Source organism: Condylura cristata, unplaced genomic scaffold (genome assembly GCF_000260355.1).
Source record: "Condylura cristata isolate star-nosed mole 26May11 unplaced genomic scaffold, ConCri1.0 scaffold00023, whole genome shotgun sequence".
Taxonomy (NCBI): Eukaryota; Metazoa; Chordata; class Mammalia; order Eulipotyphla; family Talpidae; genus Condylura; species Condylura cristata.
Window position 1 is genome coordinate 6,558,741 of NW_004567124.1, and position 10,024 is coordinate 6,568,764.

Sequence of the window (10,024 nt, forward strand, 5' to 3'; positions counted from 1 at the left end):
AACTCATGCTGAAGTGGCTTTAGCTTCTTAGTGTAGTGCTTTAACCCGCTGTGCCACCAGGGAGGGCCCACATACAATGTTTTGCACATTTTTATTTTCACATTTTTTTCTTGAAGGTCTTTCCATAGTGAAACATAGAAAATTTGTTTACCCTTTTTGTTTTCTTAATTTTGTTCTTTAGCATATAGTTATGTAAGTGGTTTATTTAATTTTTCCTCCATAGATAAGCACTTGACTAACGTATTTTTTTAATGTATGCTTTTTAAACTCTTCAGGTGGATATAGACAAGAATAGTGAAGTGCGACTTATAGAACTGGATGAATCTTTCAAAAGTGAACATACTGTTTTTGTAACACCACCTGAGATCCCCCACCTACCCAATGGTGAAGAACCCCCATTGCAGTACAGGTACTCAAGAGGCAGAATATTTGAGATTGAAAGAGAAGCAATCATCATCTGTGACGTAGATTTCTAAGGACTGGTATTTTCAAAAGTCCAAACTTTACAGATCCTTAATTTTTAGGTGGTAAGCAAGCTTATCCCGCATCCATTATTAAGTTTTGAAGAATAAAAAAGAAAAAATTCTGTATAATATAGATTTGGGACGCTCTCTATATCTGCATAAATATCTGTTCTCATAAACATTGATTAAACTCAGTTAGGATCTTACCCAAACAACATTCAGCAATTTTATATAGAATTTTGCTTTTTGTTTCTCACTAAAGCTGGTTTCCTCACTTCCATCCTCTCACTCCAGGCACATTGATCAAGGTAACCTTGTTTTATAAAAGGGGTAACTCTTAATTTAGAGTCAGTATTTGTGGCCTTAATTTAGATGATATAATATCTCTAAGCTATTTCTCTTTCCATGAGTGTTTATGTCACAGAAATTGAGAACTATTGGAATTGATCATTATTAATTTAAGAAACTACTAAATTCTTGGCATAATAGACTTGAATAATGCATTGTTCCTGCCTTCAAGTCCAATGGGAAAGAAAGAAAGGTCCTGAGCACAGGCCTTAGGCTTGTGATAGTGATAGATGTGCATTTGTCTATATATGTATATTAAACATATACATTTTGTTAGAATTAGTTTCTGGTATACATTTATTTTTACTTAAGTGGTACTTCCTTTAAGATTTGAAATGGAATTTTTAAATTCTCTAATAATAGCTTCCTTTATTTAAAGTAAGTAAATTCTAAAGATTTAAAGAATCTAACACCATATGACATCTATCATTCTGTTAGTTTTTGTTTTTATGGAAAATGGATTTTCAAGAGATCCTCATTTATCATTTGGATTAATTCTTCCTTTTACAGATGAAGTGGTGTAACAAATGTTTGTGAATGTTGATTAATTTATATGCACTGATTTCTGCCCTTATTTTTCATCCATCAATGATGTTACTCATATCACTTTTTAAAAGACTGTCTTTTGTCAAAGATATTTAAAATATTTCTACTTTCTCTTTCTCTCTTGTTTTTATTTCTCAACAAGATCTCATTTATTTCTTTGGTATATTATACTTCTAAGACCTTTTTAGTATATTTTACTTACTAAAGTACAGCTTTCTGGGGTTGGTTTTTTTTTTTTTGGAGTTTTGTTTTAACATAATAATTTAGATTTTTACTTCTAGATTGAGTTCTTTAATAAGAAAATCCCTACCTTATAAAGTTCCCATTTTTTAAGCAATCTGTTTTTTTTTGAGATTACAAATACAATCTTGATATAATCATACTTATCATTGGAAAAGTAACTTAAAATAAATGTCTTTAATGATCATAGTGGGTTCTCTTAATGCAAGACGACTCACATATGTATGTAGTCTATATAAATTGGTAAAATAGTACATTTCCATAGGATACACATAATTGATCTTATCATGTGCATACTATGAATTTTTTAAGGGACATGGTTTTCCGGAACTTGCTATTTTATTCCTGCTTAACCTTCAGTCATTTGGTATTTTCTTATTCCATTGAATTTGCCTCCAGTAATACAGAACTTGCTGTACTTTATGATATTTATTTTCTTAGTTAATTAAGACTATTTACATGCTTTAAGAGTATTACAAAGGTTAAGTTTGCTGATTGGAGGCTTCTTCTGTTCTTTTCAGTTTGTCTTTTTCCTATACCTCTGCTACCTTTTAAATGCCCAGTACATCTTGCTCTCGCATCCAGATTAGGCTACCTCCTCACAGTACCATATAATCTATCATTTTCTTAACTCCTTTCCAGACTCTCTCATTCACTTTCTCATAGGTGAGGCCCTGAATTGCTTAGCTGACCTGATAAATGAATTCATGATAATATGAGTGCTTGTTTTGGTATGCTAATATGTTACTTGCACCTTTTAATGATGAGGTTCTAATTAATATACAGTTAATCAATAACAGCTAACTGTTTATCCAGTTTGAAAGAGTATTGATTTCATTGACCCTCTGTCAGGTGCCATATTATTTGCTGTTTACCATGTATTTACATAAATGTGAATTTTAAAATATGCATGAGTGACTTTGGTTTTAATGTCAAGTTCAGCAAAATTTAGATGTATTTTACTTTTTTCTCTAAAGCATGTACTTGAGTTTATATTTGGCCATTACATTTCTTAATTTCATAGTAAGAAAATGACATTTGTTGAATATTTGTTCATTTGTATGAATATTTATTGAGTATATATCAGTCTGATACAAAAAGATGGTTAAGTTCTGTGCTAAGAAGTTACTGGTTATAATTGTTTTTGCCTTAGTCAGTGTGATCATCTACTTGTGTTTGAGGATTTTTTTTTTCTTTTCAAAAACAGCTATAATGGATTTCCAGTTCTTAGGAACAATTTATTTGAAAGACCTGAAGGATTTCTACAACCACGAAAGAGTAAATTGCCTTCAAAATCAAGTAGTCCCAGTAGCCCTTCTCCCATGTTCAGAAGAACAAAACAGGTACTTTGAAAATTTTGCATTCTCTATGTGGTCAAATATCAGTACAAAAGTAAATTTGATACTCAAATTCCCATCTACCTCAATTACTACTGCTAGATTATTTTGCTGTCCAAAGTATGCTAAAAATAATTTAGAGTAATCTAACTTACTTAAATCATTAATTCATTTTCTTGTCCTAGGACTTTATTTCATATTGTATAGTACAAACTCAAGCAAAAGCTTATGTCTATTCACATAAATTATTCAGAGATTTTGCTAAGGAAACATCATAAAAGTATGTGATTGTCCACATTTAAATAAGGGTGCTTAAATGTATAAATTTATTAATAACATCCTTGCATTTTTCCCCAGGAAATTAAATCAGCCCATAAAATTGCCAAGAGGTATTCTTCCATCCCTCAAATGTGGTCTAGGTGTCTACTACGTCACTGTTATGGACTGTGGTTTATTTGTCTCCCAGCTTATGTGAAAGTATGTCATTCAAAAGTAAGGGCGCTGAAAACAGCATATGATGTGCTCAAAAAAATGCAGTCAAAGAAGATGGATCCACCTGATGAGGTAAAAAGTATTCTTTAAAACGGACTAATTTATTCTAAGTTCACTAGCTACTTTGTTTCTGTACATTTTTGAACTTACTGTGTTTCAGGTGTGCTACCGCATTCTGATGCAGCTCTGTGGACAGTATGACCAGCCAGTGCTTGCAGTGCGAGTCCTTTTTGAAATGCAGAAAGCTGGTATTGACCCCAATGCCATTACGTATGGCTATTACAATAAGGTAATTACTTTGGTTTACTGGAGAAAGTGTATTATTTTGTGATTATACATCCATAATTTAATGGCTGAAGTAATTGATCTGGGATTATTTAGCATATTTTTAGAGTACAACTTATTTTGTAAATCAGGGGTTTTTTTTGTTTTATGTTATATAATTTACTTTGTAGATATTATTTAGTGTGACTCTAAAGCCAGTTTGTGTTCATTTATAAAAATTCTTGTACTGATTATTTTGTTTTGTTGAATGACTAGGCTGTTTTGGAAAGTACCTGGCCTTCAAGAAGTCGTAGTGGCTATTTTCTTTGGACAAAAGTAAGAAATGTTGTTTTAGGAGTAGCACAATTCAAAAGAGCTCTAAAGAAACATGCACACTTATCACAAACAACTCTCTCAGGTAACTAAAGCTTTTAAAAATACATGTGCTTTACCTTTCCTTTAAAATTAATGGACTGTTTACATTTTACATTTTTAAAAATTTAAAAGTTTTTAAAAAACAATGTTTTCTAGTTTTTATTGTCATTACAGTAATCCTAATGTTAAGAATTTTCTTCCCATTTAAAAAGCACCAAATTTCCCTTTCTTTTTCTTGTAACTGTTAAATTATCATCCTTTGTTAGTCTGATTTTAGTAGTGATAATTCACAATAGGTTTCTTCATCATAGTTGAATATTGCTAATGATGTGGCACTTTTCATGTTAAGTATTAGTAAATTAGTAGCTTGAGTGACAAACTAATGTGTAATTTTGGTATCTCCTTGAGTAGTAAAATGCTGTCAAATTGTGTTCTTAAGCAGATGGCAGTGACCTGGATGCTGTTAGTCATGGCAGCATGGATAGTGGTCATGGGACACACACTGTGGAACAGGCACCTTTTAATACAGGTTTAAGCAAAGTATATGCCACTGATGATAGATCTAGTACAGGTTTGTGTGTGCTTATGTATACATTTATTACAGTACATCTTAAAAGCTAGATTTGCTAGTCATTTTTAGATTCTAATTTTCAATGATATATTTAACTGTAAAGTTTTAATTTTATATGTTAGGTACTTGATCTGAATTTGATAACTACATGTAATTTTATTCTTTATTTGAATAAAAATAAAAGTTTGAGAGGTTATAAAGTAGCTCATACAGATATTTCATCCAATGATAATGCAGTTAATTCAAGATAGTACACAAATCTCTTTATCATATTACTTTCTTAGGATAAATTCTTTGCATTATGAAGATGTTATTAGAGTTTGCAAAAAGAAACTTCAGTCCCCATGTGAATTAATGGTACCATACGATATCAGTTTCCTGGCTTTCATAATATGTTGTGTTTTATATGAGATATAAGCATTAGAGGAATGGTACACAGGAACTTTCTGTACTGTATTATTTTTGCATCCTCTTGTGAGTTTTAAACTATATTAAAGTAAAAATTTGTAATAAAAATTGTTACATGTATAGAAAACCTTAACATTCTAGCATGAAAATGGTATTAATTTCATTAAAATATAAAACTTGTGCATAAGCTGCCCCTAATTACTATTTAATGAAACAACTTAAAATTACTTGGATAATTCTGTCCTTTTAATTATTACATTTAAAATAATTCACATGACTTTTGAATATTGTGTAAGAGTCACCTCTTAATGAGCAGAAACTTCAAAATTAAAAACCCAAACATTAAAAATAAAATGCCGGGCTCTCCCTGGTGGTACAATGGTTAAAGCCCCACACTATGAAACTCTGCGAAGCCACTGCAGCACGAGTTCTTTCCCCAGCCAGGGAGCTGACCCACATAGCTTGGCAGACCTCTCCTGACCCACCCACTGCTCCACTCAGCAGTGTATTCATTAGGTCTGCCTGTTTTGTTCCCCACTCTGTCTGTGGTGAATCCTCTCACCCACCTCACCTCTGGCCTGTACCCTAGTAATGTAAGTATAAATAAATAAATCTTTAAAAATAAATAAATAAAAATATCTCTGCAAATGGTAATGTCATTTTAGACTACCTCCTTTAATGCTCGTTTTTAAGAATAGTCAATGTAAGCTAATTGTGTGGCAATGTAATTTTTATACTTCTTGTTCTTTGGCTGACTTTATTTTTTATTATGTCATATAAATTTAATCAGTTACAGTAGTCACCTTTAGGCATTATCTCTTCAAAATGAGAAACCACTTGTTTTTAATTATAGCCTTTAGAGGCTCTGTTAAAGCAATACAGGACTTAATAAAACTCTGAATTTCATCAAGATTTGTCTTCACATTTTTAACTTTGTGGTTTCTTTGCAAATGGAGGTAAAAGTTTGATTATAATTTTGAGCTTGTATTTATTTCTAACAAGGATACTAGCATAAATACCTAGTGATACTTAATACAAGTCATTTAGATAACTCTTTACAAGTTTATAAAACCATTCCTTACATAATCTTTCATGTATTATTAACCTGGGAACTTGAGATCCAAATAAAAGGTTAAGTGGTTTACGTAAGTTCATGCCTCCTAATATAGAAGAAGTAGGATTCAAATGTTACATTTGATGCTAGTGAAAACAGTTTGCTGGAAATTACAGAATCTCTTTAACGGAACTATGTGTTAAAAATTTTCTTATTATCAGTCCCTCCCTGGTGGTGCAGCGGGTTAAAGCAAGCACTAACAGACTAAAGCCACTTCAGCATAAATTCAATCCCTAGCTCCGGAGGTAATCCACGTGGCTTGGCAGACCTCTCCTGACCTGCCTGCTGCTCCCCTCAGCAGTGTACTTCATCAGTCAGCCTATTCTGCTCCCCACTCTGTCTTTAGTGAAGCCTCTTGCTACCCCTGCACCACCTCTGGCCTGTACCCCAGTTCTGTATGCATAAATAAATCTTTAAAAAAAAAGTTTTCTTATTATCAACATGACTCTTTTCTTAATGACAGCATTAGCTTTTTTCTTACAGTTGGACTTATGTTCAAGTCCAACAAAATGATTATTCAATTAACTTTTGAATAATATTGATTATCAGTTATTTTAAATACCTCCCCCCCTTTTTAGAAAAATCATTTAGATACTCAACTCTAGCAACCTGTGTTACTAGATGCTAGATGTTCTATTATGAATTTCCTGCAGATTTCTTTGTTGTGTACTTGGAAATCAGCCTTTTGACTAGAAAAATCATAGGCTTCTATAAAAAATTATTTGTATGTATTAATGTATCTAGTTAGTTTTGACTAGTGGGAAGCCAGAAATAAGTTCTTTTGAGATCGTCCTGTTCTCATATTAATAGACATCAGGGAGAGCTAACAAAATAATGTTTTTGATTGCAATAAGCCAGAAAAATTTATATACGTAAATTCTAACACTAATATGTTGCTCCTAATTCTGGTTGTTCTCAGTAAATAAGTTTATGATAAACAGCATTGGAGGTTTTTTGTTTTTTTTTTCCTGTTATCTCAGGTGGCCAATCTGATCTTGGATATAATTCCTTATCTAAGGATGAAGTTAGAAGAGGGGATACATCTGCTGAGGACATTCAAGAAGAAAAAGATAAGAAAGGGAGTGATTCTAGTTCGTGTAGGTATTGTTTAAATTGATATTTTGTAAATCTGGGAACATAACATTAATAAAAATACAAGACTTTAATTACAAAAGTGTTAATTGTATTGTGCACTTTCCCATTATAATTCCTTCTTTTCTCTCAGTATAAGCCCTCTCTGCAACCTAATATTCCAACATTCAAATGTTTCATGTATGAAGAGTGGCAAAGTGCTCTCCAATCAAACACTACTCTAGTAGTGACTGTTTTCTGAGGTTTAACATTATTTTTATTTAATGCTTTTATTTATGGCCTATTACTTAGACTTTTTTCCTTCATCCCCCCACCAGAAGTAGTATTTTCAACCAAATAAGAAGTATAAAATATATGCATGGACTTCACATATGACTAGAATTAGTCATTTGATCTATACCGTGAGGACTCAAATAAGTACAGTCAGTTATTTGTGATTGATAAATAGATACAGAAGTGTTCAATATTTTTAACCATATTTCAGATATAAGTATGTAGAACTAAAAGCTACTGCTGTGTATGCCTCCTCTGATATATAATTTTTTATCCTCATAGTATCAGAGAATGAGAGTGCAAAAGGAAGTACTGATTGCCTTCCTAAGTTCAATTATCAAGGTTCTTCCAGTATTGTCCGCCTCAGTGATGCAAGTAACAACAGTGAAGATAAAATATCAGGAGAAAGCACAGGTGAGTTCAATAGTATACCTTTGTTCCTTTGTTATGTGCAGAATTACTTGTATCTGTATTTTTTTAAGTGTATTTAATTCAAGCCTATTCCAACTCTCTTGTCCAGTTCTTGGTACAATTTTTAGTTTGACATACTTTAACCTCTTTTGTTATCTTTTTTTACTACACTTTGAGGTGTTATTATAATGTTTTCCAGTTATTAGTTTTTTTATTTCTTTTTTCAAGTACAGGAATATGTGATAAGGGGTTAATGTGTCTCTGGATTTATGGAACAACTGTCAAGGTTATAGATATGAAATGTTTAAATGGATGGGATGTGGAGCAAATATGCTAGAAAAATGCTTTTTTAGGGCTTTTGTTTCCTAAAATATAAAACATGTTGGTGTTCAAAGCATTTTCAGTTTTATTTATGTTTTGCAGTACAGTTTATAGTTATGTAGATAACTGTGACAGTTTCTAAAAATATGGAGGTAAAATAATCAAAGAGATGTTTCAATGTTTGATTGGATACTGAAATAGTTTTACCACCCTATAGCTATTTCATGATTATCCTGAGAATTTCGCATTTAATATGAACTACTTACAGTTTACCACAAGAACACTTATTTGGAAATGAAATGTACTCTGAAATATGAGGACATGTTTTTCTGAACCTAATTCTGGTTTTAGTATTTAACTTTTTATGTCTGTGTTCAACTATAATATATCATACTATAATATTGCAATTGTATTCTGGATTAGTCAATTGGTGGCAGTTGTTTCCCCAATAGACAGTAATAATTCATTCAGGAATAATTTTTTGAGCTCCTACTTTGCTACCAAAGCCAGAAGCTTTGGGGACTATAATAAGGAACAAAAAATAAACATGCTTCCTGCCATCATCAGGTGGGAGGAATGGAGAAACATTGATCACATAATCAAATAAATGTAAAAATATCTGAGATTAAATACTGTGTGTGAATCAGGGCTGTGGGTTGCTAGGAGAACATATAGTGGAGATGTGTCCTGAATTAAGGGAGACATTAATCAGGCAGACTTCCTTGAGAATATGGTTTTTGAGCATGGATCAAAGGGCTGAGTAGAAAGCAAATGTGAATGGGCTGTGAAGGAGGAACTGAGAGGAAGTAGGGAGTATTCTAAACAGAAAGAAGCAATAGGTAAGATGCTATATTGTAGAAAAGGATTACAGCATATTCAGACATCTAACAAAAAGCTGATTTTGTCAACTAGGAATTCTTTCAGCTTTCAGTCTCAGAAAATATGATTCACAATGACATAAACAAGTTGACATTTATTTTTCTTAAGTAGGAAGTTTATAGGTAAATAATTGCCTCAAGATGTTGGCTTAAGGGCTTTGTCATCAGTTCTTATGACCACTGGTGACTTTGGGTTTCACTGTTCTGCAAGGCAAAAAGAATGGCAAAGGGGGACACCAGTCACATCTACTTTTCGGGGTTTCAGAAAACCTCAAAAACTTCCATTTTAACATTATGGGCCATAATTATGTTACAGAGGCAAACACTTGGTACAGAGAAGCTATATAATTGCAGCCTCTGTTAGAAACTTTTTCTGGTTGAAGTTAACATATATATAAACTTAAACTCAGACTAACTTTTCTGTAAATGTAAATATTTTGTGTCTACAGGCTCCATTCAGTCTCCATTCATACCTGTACTGTGTATGTGTGTGTGTTTCTGTGATTTTTACACCCTTTAAAAAGTAAAAAACATTTCACACTGAACAAAAACAGTCCTACAGGCCAGATTTGGCTCCAAACCCTGGTACAGTTCAGTAGCCAACACTGCCTTTTGGCTGTAAGGGTAGTTGTGACTGCAAAGGAACCCTTACTTCTATTTAAATGCAGTCCCAGAGTACTATCTTTGGATTATAAGGTTCCTTGTTGACAATATATATTTTTTTTTAATTTTTATTTTATAACAGTTTATTTTTACATCATTTTGTACATTTTTTTTCCATCTCAATTGTAATCCCCGCGGGTTTCCCATCACCAAATCACCCGTGTACCATGACCATAATCCCGTGCACTTCCCTCCCCACCCCACCCCCATTTTTGATCCCATTCCCC

General features: G+C 32.5%; 1 protein-coding gene across 5 annotated transcripts in view; it reads left to right on the top strand.

Moving 5' to 3' along the window:
* Positions 1-10,024, top strand: part of DENND4A (DENN/MADD domain containing 4A) — a 99,301-nt gene that overhangs the window by 64,006 nt on the left and 25,271 nt on the right. For 3 of the 5 annotated variants that reach the window (XM_012728671.1, XM_012728673.1, XM_012728672.1), the window contains 8 exons: positions 276-409; positions 2,806-2,941; positions 3,293-3,499; positions 3,588-3,716; positions 3,968-4,109; positions 4,506-4,637; positions 7,140-7,256; positions 7,807-7,938. In XM_012728671.1, the coding sequence (XP_012584125.1) occupies positions 276-409; positions 2,806-2,941; positions 3,293-3,499; positions 3,588-3,716; positions 3,968-4,109; positions 4,506-4,637; positions 7,140-7,256; positions 7,807-7,938 (1,129 nt within the window). The remainder of the gene's footprint in view (positions 1-275; positions 410-2,805; positions 2,942-3,292; positions 3,500-3,587; positions 3,717-3,967; positions 4,110-4,505; positions 4,638-7,139; positions 7,257-7,806; positions 7,939-10,024) is intronic. The other 2 variants (XM_012728674.1, XM_004687658.2) reach the window with 1 other exon arrangement.